The 19568-nt window shown below is 42.9% G+C and overlaps 1 protein-coding gene across 1 annotated transcript in view; it reads left to right on the forward strand.

Moving 5' to 3' along the window:
- Positions 1 to 3068: 3068 nt before the first annotated feature.
- Positions 3069 to 19568, forward strand: part of TM9SF4 (transmembrane 9 superfamily member 4) — a 57449-nt gene continuing 40949 nt past the window's right edge. The window contains exon 1 of the mRNA XM_019645690.1: positions 3069 to 3301. Coding sequence (XP_019501235.1) covers positions 3287 to 3301 — 15 coding nt within the window. The 5' untranslated portion in view covers positions 3069 to 3286. The remainder of the gene's footprint in view (positions 3302 to 19568) is intronic.

Here is a 19568-nt window from a genome sequence, read left to right on the forward strand (position 1 = left end):
GAGGTTAAGAAACTTGCCCATCTTCACACCCATTAGAATGGTTATTATTAAAAACAGCAACAACAACAACAACAACAACAGAAAAGAACAAATGTTGGTGAGGATGTGGAGAAATTGGAACCCTTGTACAGCCACTGTGGAACATAGTACGGCAGTTCCTCAAAAAGTTAAACATAGAATATCACATGATTCAGCAATTCCACTTCTGGATATGCCCAAAAGAAATGAAAGCAGTGACGGAAACGGATATTTGTATACTCACATTCATAGCAGCATTAGTCACAATAGCTAAGAGATGGAAACAACCCAAATGCCTTAAAAAGGAATACAATTCTGATACATGCTACAACATGGATGACACTTGAAAACATTATGCTAAGTGAAATAAGCCAGACACAAAAAGACAAATATTGCATAATTCCATTTATGGTATCTAGATACAGTAATAGCTTGGTTTGTGAGCATAATTTGTTCCAGAAACAAACTGCTTCTATTGCAAGACATCTCTTGTTTACCACGTTAAAATGTATTAGAAATGTTTGCTCGTCTTGCGGAACACTCGCAAACCAAGTTACCCGCAATCCAAGGTTGTACTGTATCTAGAATTAGGCAGATTCATAGAGACAGGAAGTAGAATCATGGTTACCAGGGCCAGGGTGGAGTGGGGTAAGGTATAATGGGGAGCTAGTGTTTAATGAGTATAGAATTTTGGTTTGGGGTGATGAAAAGTTCTGGAGATGGATGGTGGTGATGATTGCACAATATTGTGCATATATTTGATACCACTGAATTGTACATTTAAAAGCAATTAAAATGGTAAATTTTATATGATGTATATTTACCACAATAAAAGTTTTTTAAAGGAAAAAAGAAACTTACCAATGTGATGGAGCTAGTGAGAAGTGGGAATGGGATCTAAACTCTGGCAGTCTAGCTCCAGGATTCTGGTGGATGTTACCAAAGGAGATGGGGATATGAAAGCCCTTTGGGGGAAATAGAAAGCATGAGGAGGGGGGAAATGGAAAACTGAGGAGGAATCATATGCCATTTGTGGAGCTTTGTCCCTTATCATCCAGAAATGGTGGGAAACCCCCAGGATGCAGGCTCCCGGAGAGCTGGCTGCTAGCTTGCAATTTATGGTTTACTAGCTATGAGATTCCAGGCTAGTCCCTCCTAGTCTCCCCAACTTCCTCCCCCTTGGGGAGGATATCTGTTCTGCTACTCTTTGGGGTGGTTGTGCAGGTCACAAGAGCTAATAGGTGTGTGTTTTAATTTTCTATTGATGCATAAGAAACCACTCCAAAATCTAGAACAACTGGGCTCAGCTGATGCTGGATGAGGTTATGCATGTGACTGCATTCAGCTGGCAGTTCAGCTGGGGTTGGAATGCCCAATATGACTTCATTCACAATTTTAGTACTTAGCTGGAGTTTCTAGAATGTCTTGAGGAGTTGGCTGGACCTCCTTCTCTCTCCATATGGCTCTCCAGCAGGGTAGCCAGACTTCTTTAGACCTACATGGTGGAAGCAGAAGCTGCCAAGCCTCTTAAGACCAAGACCCAGAACTGGCAGTCATTTATACCATATTCTATTGGTCAAAGCAAGTGACATGACCAGCCAGAGTCAAAGGAAGGAGAAACAGAATCTACCTGTTGATGGTGGAAACAGCATGCTCATGCAAAGATGGGAGGACTTGTTGGCAATCATTCTTGCAGACAATCCACCACAGGTCATAGGTGGGGATCAGAGTTCAACTGTCCCTTGCCAAGAGATAGGATTACATAAGAAAGTTTTATGAATAGTTTTAGCATAATGCTAAATGCTGCAGCACACAGTAAATGGTAAGTGCTGATTATTATTATTATTAATCATTAATGTTTTAACAACTTTTTTTTTTAAGATTTTTTTTTCCATTGGGGAATTGGGGGAGGGGAACAGACAAGTTGCTGTCCTTTTGTTCTTCAGTCTAGTTGTGCAGGACATTGCTTCATTGGCCCATGTTGGTATTATCATTGCACTCTTCCCGGGTGAGGCAGATGGGTCACCGGCCTCTGGACAGCCACTCATGGCGGCTCTTGGCAGCTCACACCAGCTGCAGGCCGCTCACACTGGCTGCCGGCCACACACGGTAGCTTACGGCAGCCCACTGCACCAGAGGCTGCAGCCTACGCCATCACCAGTGACTCACAGCAGCCCAGCTCCGGGTCGAACTGTTGTTCACCATCGTAGCTGTAGAGGACAGTGTCACTGGCCCTCATGTGGGATCCAAACCAGGGCCCTGCTGCTCAGAGCTGGCGTCCCAAGCCAGCTCTTAACCAACGCGCCACTCGGCCGGCCCTTAACAACTTTCTGAAACAGCCACAGACAGCACTGGTACTGTATCCACTTTACAGTGACACATGGACCAAATGAACTGCCAGGTCTCTCCCAATTTTAACACCATGACTCTTTTGAGTCCCCTTTTCCAGAGAGTGGAAACTAAGGCATAGGAAGGTTGAGTGACTTGCCTCAAGTCACATACTTACCTAACTAGCTAGCACATGATGAAGTCCACATTCAAAGATGTCTTCCTCCACTAAATATGCTGCTTTCATTCATTTAATAAATGGTGTATTGTATTGGGCACCTACTATATGCCTGAAGGAGTATACATAAGAGTATAATGACGATTATTTATTGAATACATGCTATGTAACATTATGTCATTGAATCCTCATCATAAAAATATGATGAAGCTATTATAATAATCCCCTCCCCATTTTACAGATGAGAATGAAGCAGAGTGAGGTTAAATAAAAGACAGGATCCTACTCTCATAGGGATTACAGTCTATTAGAAAGGATATAGGATAGTCAAGCAAGTAATTAAATATATAATTATATTCTCAGAGTCGAGCTGCTATTACAGCCCTGGTAACCACCCCACTCACACAAATCAAGGCCTCAGGTAACCCTGGCAACGGGTCTTCCTGCCAATAGTAAAGATGGCGCCCAAAGAACAAGCGCGTTTACGCACACTCCCATTACCCACAATGCAGTGGAGAAGGGGGCGGTGCAGTTTCTGCCAGGAGCTAATATGGCTCCCATAGTTACACCATCCTCTCTCCTCTCCTAATCAGCGACTTGACTGCTCAGACCAGGCTACGGATCAGGAGCTAAGTATCCTTTGTCCCTCCCAACCGCAACTACAGGAGCGATTGAAATCGGGAGGCACCTCGCGGAGTTGAATTCCATAGCCAGGGAAACACCACTTCCGCTGACGTCATTACGGCGACACGTGGATCCAAGATGGCGGCGGCGATGGTGAGTGAAGGAGACTCCGGGAGCCGGAGCTGGAGCGGGGTTCTCCGGGGGATCCCAGGATCTTCCGGCGCCCCATGCCTGGCCCTAGCCACCTCCGGAACCCCTAGCTCAGGCCTAAGGGATGTCCCTGACTGGGCTTGTCTCCCCAAACTCCCCCATCCCCGGCATTGGCCCCGCACTCAGGCTTGTCAAGGCCCGGAGTTTTGGGGGAGACACTGGGTCCCAGGAAAGGTCTCGTCTACCGTCTTCGCGGGCTCCTATCCTACTTTGGTCTCTGCCTTTTGTGGCCCCCATTTTCCAATTTCCACTTCCCAGCCTTAACCCTTCAGAAGAGTCTCCCCATTATTCCCACCCTTGCTCCTCCCCCTCACGTCCAGACTCTGCTCTCTCAGCCTCCCCGCCTCCCCACTATCCTGACCAGTCCGCGGTTGCGACCTCGCCTTTGACCAGCCTCCCAGCCCAAGCCCTGTTTCAGATTCTTTCCAGAGCCCGGTCCTCACCTCCACCCTCACCTGTTCCCATCGCTCACCCGTTTTGACTGCCGCTACCCCGGAGCATGCTCTTATCCAGTCTACCGTCCCCAGACCCTTCCGTCACCATTTTTCCTGTCTCCTCTCATTCAACTCTATGCCTTTCCTGGGGAGCATTTATCCCATTGGTTCTCAAACTTTACTGTGCATAAGACTGGGGTGGGGGGGCATGTTGAAAATGCATTTTCCTGAGCCCTATTCCCAAAGATCCTAATTATGTAGGGCTAGGTGATGTCCAGGAATCCACGTTTATGAGCACTCCAGTGATTATGATGGAGGTGGTCTGTACTACGTTTTAAAAAACACTATACTAGCCCTGTCTGGCTGCTTCCCCTTCCCATGCCCTTACAGGGCTACACAACTCATTAGGAATGAAGTTTATTAGGGTGGAGCTGGTTAGGATGAAGCCTGTGTGAATAAGGATGCAGTGTGCCTGGAAAGTGGGTCAGAACTTGGCTCCTGGTACAGAACCCTGGAAGTAGATCTCTGAAGGACTGGCCTTTCTTCCAGAAGCGTGGCTCACATTCCGCTTGTCAAGAGACCAGATTCAAAATTGAAGACATTTAGTCCAGTGATTTTCTAGCTCTTTCTATATGTTGCTTCCTTAGCAGATAATTTTATCCTGGGAGTGAATGCAAAGGTAGACCGAGAAAAGGAAATGACATTTGATTTTAACAAAGATTCTTGTTTAAATTCTTTGATGTTGGTTTTCACCAAACAAGGGTAGATTATTGGCTGATAATGGGTTTCCCTCTTGTTAACCAATTGATACCTTATCCTTTTTGTTTTATGAGGGATTCATTATTTAGAATTTCAGAGGTCAGGTAAAAGATTTCACAGCCATGCCTGGTTTCTGTGGTGTCAGACTTTAATCTGAACAATGAATGGGGAAAATCCCGAAAGTGGCATGTTGAAACCCATTTTTTTTCTGGACCGCATTCAGAACAAGATGGTGTAAGAGCATAACAGGAAAAGTCACACCCTCTCTTGCCATAGGGAAAATGTTTAATAAAGTGGCATTTATAGCATTGCGTTGGGAAATTCCTGCCCTGTTCAGTGGTTTTTAAGAGTCAATAAGTTAGCGGTACATAATTCTAGTACACATTTACATAATCAACAAATATATGTGTGTCTGCTCTGTTTTAAGACCAAGGGATGTAGGGGCCGGCTGAGTGGCTCTGTTGGTTAAGAGCTCGCTCAAGAGTTTGAGCTCTGAGCAACAGCGGTTCGAGGCCAGCCCGAGCTGAGCAGCCGCTAAGCTGCCAATAGGTAGCAGGATGGCTCAGCTAAAAAAAAAAGAAAAGACCAAGGGATGTAGTTATAAATTAGAGAGGGTCAAGGTCCCAGCCCTCGTGGAGCTTTTCTAGTCTGAGGAGGGAGAGAACAAGTAAACAAATAAGGTGAACAAGATAAAGTCAGATAGTGCTGAGTGCTGTGAATACAATAACTCGTTTCAGGAAGCAGGATGTAATGTATACAGTGACCCATAGGCCAATTTAAAAGGTGCACACAACAAACTTCATGTTTGATGCGATAGTGAAGGGTATGGAAACAAGTTTATTACCAAGGGATATGTGTAACAGGCACAGTGGGGTCACAGATAGGCTTGAGTTTGTTCTGTGTGAAGCACTTTACACGGAAGTCGTAACAGTCCCCACACCCTTCTACACACAGGCTGTTTCACAACCACTGGGGTGGAAGCGTGTGGAGCTGCTTGGGGGTGTATGGGTTTCTGCGGCATGTCATACAACCAGAGAGGAACTGAGCTAGTGGATTCAGTGACCGTGGGAACAGGCCGGGTTTTTGGTTTGCTCTTTTGAAAGTTCGGGTTGTGGGTGCAGGTTTCAAGCGGTAGTATTGATTGGCTTTTCCCCCTCCTCCCTTTCCTTCTTGAATGGCTCTTTTCCCCTTAGGGTTGGGCTGCCATCTCCCAGCTCTGTGTTAGCACAGTGGATGTTTCCTGAACCTGCAATACACGACTTCTCCCACCATAGGAGTGTGGCTGGTGTAAACTCAAGTTCTCTCTGGTTTTACTGCCTTTCTCCTGCCCTGGGTTTAGATGACTCTGTTATAAAGTTACAGGATACAAGTTAGCCTTGCTAGGTTGGAGGTGAGAGACAGGCTCATATGTCACTCTTTATGGAAATAGGAAATATTGAGCATATGAAATATGCTTTTGGAAATATTATTGTGGCAGAACTTAGGAACTGGCCATCGAGTACATTTATAGGCATCTCAGGAGTCTAGAAACCTCCATGTGGAGAATAAAAGTCTGTGTACTTCTCTCACATCTATCATTGTTCATACTGTTTTGGATTTCATCTTTTTCTTTTTCTATCACTATAATTAATATACCATAAAATTCACTCTTTTAAAGTATCCGGTTTGGTGGTTTTTAGTATATTCACAAAGTTGTGCAACCTTTACCACTGTGTACTTCCACAACATTTTCTTCACCCCAGAAAGAAAGAAGCCCATTAGCAGTCGCTTCCCACACTCCCCCTCCCCAGCCCCTGGCAACCACTAATTTACATTCTGTCTATAGATTTACCTATTCTAGACATTACATAAGTGTAATCATACAATAGGTAGTGGTTTGTATCTGGCTTTTTTTTTTTTTTTACACATAGTATAATGTTTTCAAAGGTAATCCATGTTGTAGCATGTATCAGTACTTCATTCCTTTTTATGGCCAAATATTCCATTGTATGGATAAATGATATTTTATTTATCCTTTTATCCATTGATGGGCAATGGGATTGTTTGCACCTTTTGGCTATTATGAATAATATTGCTGTGAACATTCATGTGTAAGTTTTTGTGTGAACATGTTTTCAGTTTTCTTGGATGTATATCTAGGAATGGATTTACTGGGTCGGTTTACATTGTTTTGAGGTTACTTTAATTTGATCTAGTCCAGAGGCAGGGGAATGGACCTCATGACCCGCAGGCTCCCTTGAGCAGATGGAGGCAGTGCTAGCCAGCCCTCCCCTCCCCCCACCCGCTCAGTCAGAAGCACAGGGACTGTTTTTAGTGGTGCACTCTGGATGGTAGAGTCCTAGAACAGGAGGCAGGAGGCCTGGACTCGGTCACTAGTTCCGTGTATGGGAAGTTGCTGTCTCCTCTGGGCCTCACTTGCAGATGGGCATCAGCCCATGAAGGAAGGAGCACTGGAGCAGGAGTCAGCAGCCTATGCTTAGTCCCAGCACTGCCACTGATCCACTGTGTGGCCTGGGGCAAGTTCCTTTGTCTTTATTGGTCTGTTTCCATGTCTGTCATATGTGAAATTAAGGTGTGGACTTGACAATTTCTAAATACCAGGTTGGAAATTCAGTTGTTTAGAATACTTGCACTTAAGGTGACTTCTGCTAACATGCCTATAAAATCAGATTGATTTTGGGTTTTTGCCATGAGCATAGTCCCTGTGGCCTTTCCAAGCTTTTGGCTGTTGATTGTGTTGACCGATCTCTTGAGTTGCCCCACCTGGCACATATTCTTCAGGAGCCACTGTGTCCCTGGAGCTGAGGTGCCGACACCAGGCCTTGGTTCAAATGTGTTTCTCTGAGGAATCCCTTTAAAGGAGTGCCCTTAATCCCCTTAGGAAGTACAGAGGAGGCAGAGCCAGGCATTAAGTTGCCTCTTGGTTTCTCTTTTACAACTTGGACAAAAGTTCCCCTTTGATCTCCACATTAAAGAAGCAGGTTGCAGAACGCTGGAGAAGGTTGAGTTTTGATCTGTAGGCACTGGCAGGAAGGTGGGAAGGACCCAGGATGAGCAGGGCCATCTGGCCACAGACAGTGATAGGAGCCACCTACCACCCCCCAAACCTGCTTTGATCCCTGAACCATTTGCTGACACTAGTATTTCCCAAATGGGACATGGTTGGGGACACCCAGGACTTATCAATTCTGACTCATTCCTCTTCATTGCTTCTTTCTCTGCCTTCCTATCATGATTTCTCACCTATGCCTGAGCATTAAACTGGCAGCCCTCCCAGGGTTTGCAATCCTAGATTTTGTATTCAGAAGGTATGCTAAATACTATTAGCAGTTCTTAAAAACAAAAATCACAAGTTGGAACTGAATTCTTTTTTTTTCTTTTTTTTTTTAAAAGAATTTATTGGGGAATTAGGGGACGGAAACAGTGTTGGGGAATTGGGGGAGGAGAAGAGCCAAGTTGTTATCCTTTAATCTTAGTTGTGGAGGGCGCAGCAAGCTCAGTTCCAAGTCCAGTCGCACCGTTCAGCTCAAGGTGCTGCGTTCAATTAGTTGCACGTGGGCATATCCACCATCCCATGTGGGAGTGGCACCAGCAGCCTCATTGTTAAGAGCGCATGCTGTATCCACTGAGCCATCCGGGCAGCAGCTCAGCTCAAGGTGCCGAGTTCAGTCTTAGTTGCGGGTGGGTGTAGCCACCATCCCATGCGGGAGTTGAACCGGCAGCCTTGTTGTTAAGAGCACGCACTCTATCCCCTGAGCCACCTGGGCGGCAGCTCAGCTCAAGGTGCTGAGTTCAGTGTTTAGTTGCGGTTGGGTGTAGCCCAACATTTGAACCGGCAGCCTTGTTGTTAGGAGCACGTGCTCTCACCAGCTGAGCCATCCTACCTGTTGGCAGCTCAGCTCAGGGCGCAGCATCACTGGCCCATGTGGGAATCGAACCGGCGACCCTGTTGCTCAGCACTCGTACTCTTGGGCAAGCTCTTAACCAACGAGCCACTTGGCCGGCCCTGGAACTGAATTCTTAAGGCTGTTTGAGAATGGAGTCTGGGTGGCCTTAACATCTTTGGGCCTCTGTTTCTCCTTCAGGTAGATGAGATATAATTGGCAATCCATAGACCACATCTTCACATGGACTTTATGGGGGGGGGGCGTGTTGTACATTGGCACAGGACTTCAAATTTTTTTGAGTTTTCAGTGTTTAATGATTGGGAGATTACACAATTCTAGGTTTTCATTTTCTCTTAAAAATTTGGTCCCAAACTCCCCATTAGGAGCATTCTCCCTGCAGGGCCCAGTTCATCATTTTCTCCTCAATTCCCTCTTGGCTTACTCCTGAGCAGCTTCACCATTTAGATCACTTGCATGATGCGTCTAGGTCAGCGGTTCTCAACCTTCCTAATGCCGCGACCCCTTAATACAGTTCCTCATGTTGTGGTGACCCCCAACCGTAAAATTATTTTCGTTGCTACTCTATAACTGTAATTTTGCTACTGTTATGAATCGTAATGTAAGTATCTTTTTGTTTTCCCGATGGTCTTAGGCGACCCCTGTGAAAGGGTTGTTCGACCCACAAAGGGGTTGCGACCCACAGGCTGAGAACCGCTGGTCTAGGTGGTTCAATTTGCAGCCCCAGAATGAGATGGTTTCTATATAAAGTTTTTCCTACTCTGACACTCTGATTTAAAAGCTGTTAAAAGTCTGTGGTAATCCCCTACATTACCCTACTTGCAGGGAAAACTTTCTACTCACGTAATACATTTTATTGATAAACCATATGCCCATCTATTATGCCATCTAATCCTTACAAAAGCCCATTTTATAGATGAAGAAACTAAGGCTTGGTCTAAGGACCTGGGCTAGAATCTGACACTCTGATTTTATGACTTTCGGCAAACTATTTGCTTTAAACCTCAGTTACCTTTAAAAAAATCTTTTTTAAAAAGATTCCAGTAAAATATACATAACAAAATTTATCATTTTGACTATTCGATGTGTACGTGCCGTACATTCACATTGTTGTGCAACCATCATTGCCATGCAGCTGCAGAACTTTTCATCATCCCATATTGAATTGGTTTCCTTATTTTTAAAAGGAGGCTGATACTGTCCTCAAAAGGTTATTGTGATGATGAAATGAAATGAGATGAAAGTGCCTAGCACAAAGAGAGGTCTCTGTAAGTTTCCTTCTCCAAAGTTTGAAGTCTTCCAGAGGCGAACCATTTAAGCCAGTTGCTTGGACTGAGATTTTATATGTGTGTGTGTGTGTGTGTGTGTGTGTGTGTGTGTGTGTGTGTGTGTGCGCGCGTGCGCGCACACACAGACACACACATATGTATATAAATACTCAAGGCAGAGAGGGAAGGTCAATGCATTTCTTAAATTTTATTTCTGCACTTTTCTGGCCTCGAGGTTTCGGTCCGGTTGTCTGTTGCTTGCTGAGGGTAGTTCTCTGTTTCATTGGATTTCTACAGCCTGCTGCGGGTTTTCCTCTACCCTCAAAGAACAGTTTTAAGTCATTTTATGTATTTCTGCTCAACAGCTATTCTGTGTCTGTGGGCTCAGAAATAAAGGCTACACTTTCAGTCTCCTGTGGCTAATTTGACTCTGGGTTTGTTTTTTTGTTTTTTTTGCTCTGTTTGCTCTTTAGCTCCATGGGGCTGCTTGGTAAGTGGTCTTTAGCTGTCATTAACCATCCTGCCTGTGTGGTTGAATTCTTAGGGAGCTTTAGTTGATTGGGTAATTGATTTCAGTTAACTGTTGGCAGACTGTACCCCAAAGTCTTTTTCTTTGTGTATGTGTGCCTGTGGTTTGTTTCCCCCCCCCCCCTTAATCTGAGGAGCATTTACTGAGTGATCTTAAAATGGCGACTGTATCTTTGAGAAGGAAAAAAAAAGAATCTAGCTTGCTGTTAAGGAAGGTGCTGCTTTTGCAGCAGGAAAAGCATGGACTAGGAACCAGAAAGGCTGTTCAGATTGGCCAGACTGTATGGCTAGGCGATGCTATAGATGGGAAAGGAGAATGCAAGGCAGAGGGCTCCAGAAAAGAAAAGGTTAACTTCTGGCCACAGAGAAATGTAAGTGAATGAAGTAATTTTCAGTTCTCAGGGGGAACTTCCTATTTTCTTTGGAAGAAGTTAATTGTTCATACCTTTTTGAAGGGTAAAGGGTACTTTTTAGTCCTAGTAGTACTTCGTTGGGCTGTTGGGGAGAGATTTTTTTTTTGGCATGCCTGGCCCCCAAGAATAAAACAGATAGGGAGGCAAGACCTTGATTCTTGGGTCTCTTGAGCTTTATAACTTTCCAGGTCACCCCTATCTTTGCCAGTGGTGGAGTGTTAGATTACAGCACGAAGAGCTTCTAGATTGCCATCACCTTGTTCCTTGACATGCTACCTTTGCCATCTCGTGACATGGACATCAAGTAAGGCATTGAATGGGCCGGTTCACATCTCTTAGGACTCCCACTCCTTTCATGGCTCTGAATGTACAGAGGATGTTTGCTAAATAATTGATTTTTCAAGATCAAACCTCACATGAGAGCTCCTGGTGGTGATCAATTAAAAATTAAAGGAAAATACAATGGAATTTCTCAAGAAGCAGGTACTTTGTTACTCCCTAACTTCCTTACTGAAATGAACTGTGGTCAGACAATCCTCTGTCAGGCTGTCAGGGCTGCAGAGGTAATGAAGTCAAAGAATCACAAAAAGTTGAAATGGTGCCCAATACAGGAATCTTAGCAGGGGCCTATGAACTTCTAAGTCCTCAGCCCTCCTGGAATCACACATCAGAAGCTGCATTTTTGTAGCTCTTTTCCTGGGAGCAGGGTCTGCAGCTTTTTATGAGATTCTCAGAGGGGTGTGCAATACCCTCCCCCAGGTTAAGAATTGTTGATCTGGTCTGGTTATCCACACACCTGGTGACAGAATCCCCTCTGCATTGTTCTTACCTTATAGCTCCCATTTTCGGTATATCGTCAGGAGAACTCGCCCAACTCTCCTTTCCCTTCTTCAAATGTAAATTTATTTATTTGGTTATTTATTTATTTTTAAGATTTTAAAATTTAATTTAATTTTATTTTGTATTGGGGAATTGGAGAAGGTAACAGTTTTGGGGAATTGGGGAAGGGGAACATTGTGTTTTTCCCATCAGCTCCAAGTCAAGTTGTCCTTCAATCTTAGTTGTGGAGGGCGCAGCTCAGCTCCTAGCCCAATCTCCTCTTTCAATCTATTGGGTCTTTGGAAAAGTCATGACATATTTTGTCTGTTTTTCAAAGGTCATTTATTTATATAAAGAACAAAGATCAATCAATGATATTTTGCCTATTTTGTTTGATAACCTTTTGCCATCTTTCAGTGAGCTTCATAATTCCTCGTTCATAGAAGGACCTGTCTTTATTTGCAAAAAACTGAACAAGGTGCTGACTTACAGCCTCATCTGAATTGAACGTTATACCACGCAAGGAGTTTTGAAGAGAGCTAAACAAGTGGAAGTCTGATGGCACAAGGTCAGGCGAGTATGGTGGGTGTGGCAACACATCCCATCCAAGCTCCAATAATTTTTGACGGGTGATCAAACTTGTGTGTGGTCTCGTGATGTCGCAATGGAACACAACTCCTTTACAATTAACAAGCTCTGGACGTTTCTGGATGATGGATTCGTTCAGACTGTCCACTTGCTGACAGTACACATTCGAATTGATTGTTTGGTTCCTTAGTAAGAGTTCGAAAATCAGAACACCTTTAAAATCCCACCACACTGAGACCATAACCTTCCTCTGATGAATGTCTGCTTTCGATGTCATTTGAGGCGAATCATCACCTCGGGACCAAGATTGTTTGCGCACCACATTGTTATAAACAATCCACTTCTCATCACCAGTTATCAGTCACTTCAAAAAAGGATGGTTTTCCTCACGTTTAATGAGCATATTGCAGATGTTTACATGCGCCATCAAATGAACTTCTTTGAGTTCATGTGGAACCCAAATATCAAGCTTGCTTGCGTATCCCAGCTTCTTCAGGTAGTTGTGAACGCTTGAATGATGGATGTTCAATGTTTCTGCAATCTCGTGTGTCGTGTAACTTGGGTTTGACTCGATCAATGCCTTTATTTTGTCATCATCAACCTCGGTGGGCTTCCCTGACTGAGGAGCATCGTTGAGATCAAAATCACCAGCACAGAATTTTGTGAACCATTGTTGGCACTGACGTTCTTGTAGAGCATTGTCACCGTAAACTTTATGCAACTTTTCACAAGCTTGATGCGTGTTCCCTTTATGGAAGTAAAACAGTAAAATACGGCAAAAATGCAGTTTGGTCTTCCATCTTCAATTTTTTGTAAAATCTCCAAAACTCCACCAAATCGCTCAAATTTTTTTTTTAGAATGAAGCTAGAACTGTCAGCTATCAAATGACATAGCAATAGCATAGATGTGAATGACTCTAGTACTTGCAAAAATGAACTAGTGCCATCTGTCACAAACATGCATCATGACTTTTCCGAGAACCCAATGGTTGCGGGGGGCGGGGGGTGCAGCCCACCATCCCATGCGGGAGTCGAACCAGCAACCTTGTTTTTAAGAGCACCCGCTATAACCAACTGAGCCATCCTGCCACCTGTTGGCAGCTCAGTGGCAGCTTAGCTCTGTCGCAGCTCACTGGCCCATGTGGGAATTGAACCAGCGGCCGTGTTGCTCAGAGCTCACGCTCTTAATGAACTGAGCCACCCGGCCGGCCCTGTAAATGTATTTATTTTGAATATGGATGATCCATGAACATGGAAAAAAGTTAGTATGAAAAAGCTATGAATGAAAAGAAAGTCTACCCGCAATCCATTCATTAGAGGTAAATAGTCTTTGATTTTTAAAAAAATATTTCTCCAGAACATTTATGCACATAACAATGTCTAAAAAAAAAACAAAAAAACCCCTCACATACACAAAAGTAGGAGAAATAGAAAAAGAACCTCCATAACCTATCATCCAACTTCAACAATTACCATTATATTGCCCAACTTCTTTCATCTATACCTCCTCTAGCTGGTTTTTTTTTTTTCTTAAATAAAGTATTATTTACACCATAAAATTACCCATTTTAAGAGTACAGTTCAATGATTTTTAGTAAATGTGTAGGCTTGTTCAACCGTAATCACAATGACACAAAGTTTTAGAACATTTCTATCACCCCAAGTTCCCTTATAGTCAAGGGATTGACACTTGGAGTCAATCCCTACTCCCACAACCAGCCCAACCACTGATCTGCTTTCTGTCTCTATAGATTTGCCTTTTCCAGACATTTCACATAAATGGAATCATACTTTTGCGTCTGGCTTTTACTTAGCATAATATTTTTGAGAGTCATCCGTTCTGTAACATGAGTTGGTAGTTCACTTCTTTTTGTTGCTGAACAGTGTTCCAGTTTATAGCTGCACTGGATTTTGTTTATCCATTCACCAATTGATGGGTGCTTGGATTGTTTCCAATTTTGGACTATTGTGATCAAAACTGTTAGGAATATTCATGTACAAGTCTTTGTACGGACATATATTTCCTTTCCTTTTGGGTAAATGCCTAGAATTGGAATTGCTGGATGATAAAAGTTTATGTTTAACTTTTTAAAGATGCTGCCAGACTTTCCAAAGTAACTGTACCATTTTACTTTCGCACCAATATGTGAGGGTTTCCGTGTCTCCACGTCCTCATCCATGCTTGTTATTGTCTTGTTTTTGAGGTTAGCCATTCTAGGGTGTGTGTGGTGATACCTCATTGTGGTTTTGGTTTGCATTTCCCTTATGACAAATGACACTGAACATCATCTCATGTGCTCATTAGCCATTCAGTATCTTCTTTGGCGAAATGTCTGTACGAATCTTTTGCCCATTTTTTATTTTTTTTATTATTTTTTTTGTTTGTTTGTTTTTGCAATAGTTACCCTTTTCACCCTCACAAAGTAACAACCCCCCTCCCCCCATCCACTGCCCTCCCACCCCCAATATCATGCTTATCTATTACAATTCCATTGAATCCATCCGTTCCCGCACTCTACTCCATGTCCCGAGGTTATATGTATATATAATTATAGTTGACATACAGTATTATTCAACATCAGTCTCAGAAATACAATGCGGTGGTCAGGCCTCTACATCAACTATGAAGTGGACACCCCAAAAGGACATGGGTCCATCTGGCCCCCTACGAAATGCTTACAACATTATTGATTGTATTCCTCGGACTGTCTTTTTCTATCCCTGCGGCCATATTACAATTATTTTGCCCATTTTTTAATTGGATTTGTTTGTCGTCTTATTATTAAGTTGCAGGTTTCTTTATATATTCTGAACACAAGTCCCCTATCATATATGTGGTTTACAAAGATTTTTCTCTTAGTCTGTGGCCTGTCTTTTATTTTCTTGATATCTTTTGAAATGTAAAGTTTTAAATTTTGATGAAATCCAGTATATCAATTTTTAAAATGTAGATTGTGCTTTTGATGTTGTATCGATGATAGATAGCTTTACCTAACCCAAGGTCACAAAGATTTTCTCCTAGCTTTTCTTCTAGAAGTTTTATAGTTTTAGCTTTTCTATTTAGGTCTGTGATCCATTTTGAGTTAATTTTTGTGTATGGTGTGAGGTTCCTTTTGCTTATGGCTACCAGTTGTCCAAACACCATTTGTTGAAAAGGCTATCTTTTTCCTGTTGAATTGCTTTGGCAACTTTGTTGAAAGTCAGTTTATTGTAAATGTAAACATTTATTCCTGGACTTTTAATTGTGTTCCATTGATCTTTAAGCTTATTCTTACACACTGTCTTAATTACTGTAGCTTTATCATAAGCTTGGAAACTGGGAAGTATAAATCCTCCAATTTTGTTCTTTTTTAAAGTTGGCTTGGATGTTCTGGGTCCTTTGTATTTACATAAAAATTAGAGGGTCTTCTTGTCAGTTTCTACAAAAAAGTCTGCCAGGATTTTGATAGAGATTGCACTGAAGCTGTAGATCAGCTTGGGGAGAATTGTCATCCTAACAATACTGAGTCTTCTAATCCATTAACATGGAATGTCTCTCCAATTTAGATCTTTCATTTCTCTTAGCAGTCTTTTGTTTTTTCCATTATACAAGTCCTTTTAAAATGTTTATTCCTAAATATTTCATTCTTTTTGAAGCTATTATAAATGGAAGTATTTTTTCTTAATTTGGTTTTGAATTGTTTGTTGCTAGTATGTGGGGATACAATTAGTTCTAGTAGTTTTGTGGATTCCTTTGGATTTTCTAGATACAAGATATGTGATCTGCAAATAAAAGCACTTTTACTTCTTTTTAATCTGAATACCTTTAATTAATTAATTGTTTGCTTCAGTGCACATTAAGTATATTTACATACAATGTTGAATAGAAATGGCAAGAGTGCACATCCTTGCTTTGTTCCTCATCGTAGGGGGAAGCATTCAGTCTTTCGCCATTAAGCATGATGTGGTTTTTCATAGCCTCCCTTCATCTGATTGAGGAAGTTCCTTTTTATTCCTAGTTTGTTGAGCATTTTTATCATGCATGTTGGTTGGGTTTTGTCAAGTGTTTTTCCTGCATCTATTGTGATGATTGTGTAGGTTTTGTTCTTTATCCTATTTATATGGTATATTACATTGATTGAGTTTCAGATATTAAGCCAACCTTGCATTCCTGGGATAAACCCCACTTGGTCGTGATATATAAACCTTTTTATATGTTGCTGGATTTGATTTTCTAATATTTTATTAAGGATTTTTTAATCTATGTTCATGAGAAATACTCATTTGTAGTGTCCTTTTCTTGTGATGTCTTTTTCTGGCTTTGGTACATGCTTTTAAAAACATTTAAACAAATGAGATTATGCTCTACATACAGTGCTGTGCTTTTTACTGTTTTTTCTACTAATAACTTAGGTTGGCAGTCCTTTAATAATAGTTCTACCTCCCTTTTAAGTAAATATTGCTAAATTGCCTTCCCCAAAGACTTGACCAATTTACCTATGTCTAGTGTACTCAGATTTTTTTTAATATTCATATTTTTGTTATAGATTTAAGACTTTTTTTTTTTAAAGATTTTATTGGGGAATTGGGGGAGAGGAATAGACAAGTTGCTGTCCTTTTATTCTTCAGTCTAGTTGTGGAGGACGTTGCTTCACTGTCGCATGTTGGTATTATCATTGCGCTCTTCCCAGGTGAGGCTGATTGGTCATCGGCCTCTGGACGGCTGCTCACAGCGGCTCTTGGCAGCTCACACCGGTTACCGGCCGCTCACGCTGGCTGCCGGCCACACACGGTAGCTTATGGCAGCCCACTATAGCATGGGCTGCAGCGTACGCCGTCGCCGGTGACTCATGGCAGCCCAGCTCCAGGTCGAGCTGTTGTTCAGCATCTTAGCTGTAGAGGGCAGTGTCACTGGCCTTCATGTGGGATCCGAACCAGGGTCCTGGCGTCCCAAGCCAGCTCTTAACCAACGTGCCAGTCGGCTGGCCCATACTCAGTTTTTTAAAGCTTTGTGACTCTCATAGTAAAAAAAAATGAGATGTCATTATTTTGATTTGCATTTTTTAAAATTATGAATGATGTTGAGAATCTTTTTTTTGTTTTTTGTTTTTTTTAATTGGGGAATTGGGGGATGGGAACAGCACTGGGGAATTGGGGAAGGGGAACAGACAAGTTGCTGTCCTTTTGTTCTTCAGTCTAGTTGTGGAGGACGTTGCTTCACTAGCCCAAGTTGGCTCTTCCCGGGCGAGGCACATCAGTCACTGGCTTCTGGACAGCCTCTCACTGTGACTGCTGGCCGCTCACGCTGGCTGCTGGCTACACACGGTAGCCCATGGCAACCCACTGCAGCAGGGGCTGCAGCCTATGCCGTTGTCGGCGACTTACGGCTGCCTTGCTCCTGGTTGAGCTGTTGTTCAGCATCTTAGCTGTAGAGGGCAGTGTCACTGGCCCTCATATGTGGGATCCGAACCAGGGCCATCTGGCCAGTTCTTAACCATTGCGCCACTCGGCCGGCCCAGTGATGTATATTTTTTTCATTTTCTTCCTTCGTATATATCTTTTTTTTTTTTTTTGGCTTCTGGATTTTGTTTCATCCTTAGAAAACTTTCCGTGTCAAGATTGTTTGAAAGTATATATTTTCTTGCAATACTGCTTCTATTTCAATATGTATGTTTAAGTCTTGTCTGTCTTCTCCAGTACCAAGCAGTTTGGATAGCTCTGTGATGTATTTTAGTATGTAGTAGCACTAGTCTGCCTTCATTAGTATTCCTTTCAAAATAATCCTGAAGTAAAGGGTAAATACCAAACTGTTGTTTATTAGTAGAAAAGCATCGAGTTGGGGGAGGGACAAGGAAGACAAAGAATCAGAGAGGACAAGAATTAGAGAGGAAGGGTAAAAGGAGACAAAAAGAGATTAACCTGTGCAGCTCAGTTCTTTGGACATCTCTAATCATGACCTCAAGTTGTCCCATTGTCCCATGGCTCCCACTGTGGTGACAAACCTCTGATCATTCTCCTGTGTCAGGCTTGGTACAGCTGGACCGTCTTCACTCGGCAGATAACTGGCTATGTGACCACGGGTATGTCACTTCCCCGCTCTGAACTCCTGGGTTCCTTGACCCCTGAAGTTCTTCAAAAATGGTCTTTATCAGACCCAACTCTGGGTGGAACTTTGCCTTGTTTTGTTCTACCTTTAGGTTGCTTGGGTTGATAGGCTGTCCCATATTTTCAAGGGAATCATGAATTTCTTGAGTTTCAAGGGAGGTAGGTCATAAGGCTTCTCTGGCTTACCTTTCTCACTGGGGTAGGGATACTGTCTTTCACCTCCTTCCGTGGTCACCTGCTTCTGCCTGATTCATTCATGGTGGTAGCGTCTTCCTTAGCTGGATAGCTCTTTTGCTGGAAGTTTCCTTACACTGAGCCTATACCTCCCTCCTTGCGGTGGACTCACTGGTCCTGCTCCCCACTGCAACCCCCAGCAAGGCCACTCTGCCTCATCAAGCACTGCTGTGTGCCAAGTGCTTTATGTACTTTATTTAATCCTTACTACCATCACCACTGCACCACCCTGCCATGAGTTTAGTATTATATTCCTATTTTACAAATAAACCCAAGACTCAGAGAGTTAAAACAACAACAACAATTAAAAACCTTGCCCCAAAAAACTTGACCAAAGTCACACAGCTAGGAAGTGGTGGGTTTAGGGTTTGAATTCATGTCTGATGGTCCCCAAAGCCTGTGCTTTTCTACAACACCAGTGGTTCTCAAAGTTTGATATTAGTATCTCCTGGGAGCTAGCTAGAAATGCAGGTTCTCAGGCCCTGCTCCAGGTTTACTGAAGAAAACTCTGTGGGGGTTGGACCCAGGAATCTGTTTTCATAAGCCCTCCTGGTGATTTCCTGGCATGCTCGAGTTTCAGAACCACTGCCGCTATTCTGATTCCCCACATGGCTGCTGCTTCTCATCACATCTGACCAAGATTATAGGTAATTTATCCTGACTAGATGTCACATTTAGGACTGGACACTACTGTGTCTCTGGGGCAGAAATGTGCTGTATACCTCCCTCCCCCAAACACACCACACACACACACACACACACACACACACACACACACACGAGTAATCTTTGAAACTGTAGATATGATTTCTCCTTTCACTACTTAAAGTTCTTCCGTATCCAACTAAGGACATGTGCAGATTCCTCAATGTGGCTTTTGTGGGATGTGTCCCTTACCTGTTTTCCAGTCTCCCTTCTACACAGACCTGTTCATGCTTGCTACTCAAAGGATGGTCCGTGTCATCATCACCTGGGAGCTTGTTAGAAATGTAGAATCTCAGGTCCCATCCCGGACCTGCTGAATCAGAATCTGCATTTTAACAGGGTCTCTAAGTGATTTGTATGCACATTCAAGTTTGAGAAGCACCAGCTTACTCTTCTTTTTTTTTTTTTTTAAAGATTTTTATTGGGGAATTGGGGGAAGGGGAATAGACAAGTTGCTGTCCTTTTGTTCTTCA

The sequence above is a fragment of the Hipposideros armiger genome, unplaced genomic scaffold, assembly GCF_001890085.2.
Source record: "Hipposideros armiger isolate ML-2016 unplaced genomic scaffold, ASM189008v1 scaffold_94, whole genome shotgun sequence".
Lineage (NCBI taxonomy): Eukaryota > Metazoa > Chordata > Mammalia > Chiroptera > Hipposideridae > Hipposideros > Hipposideros armiger.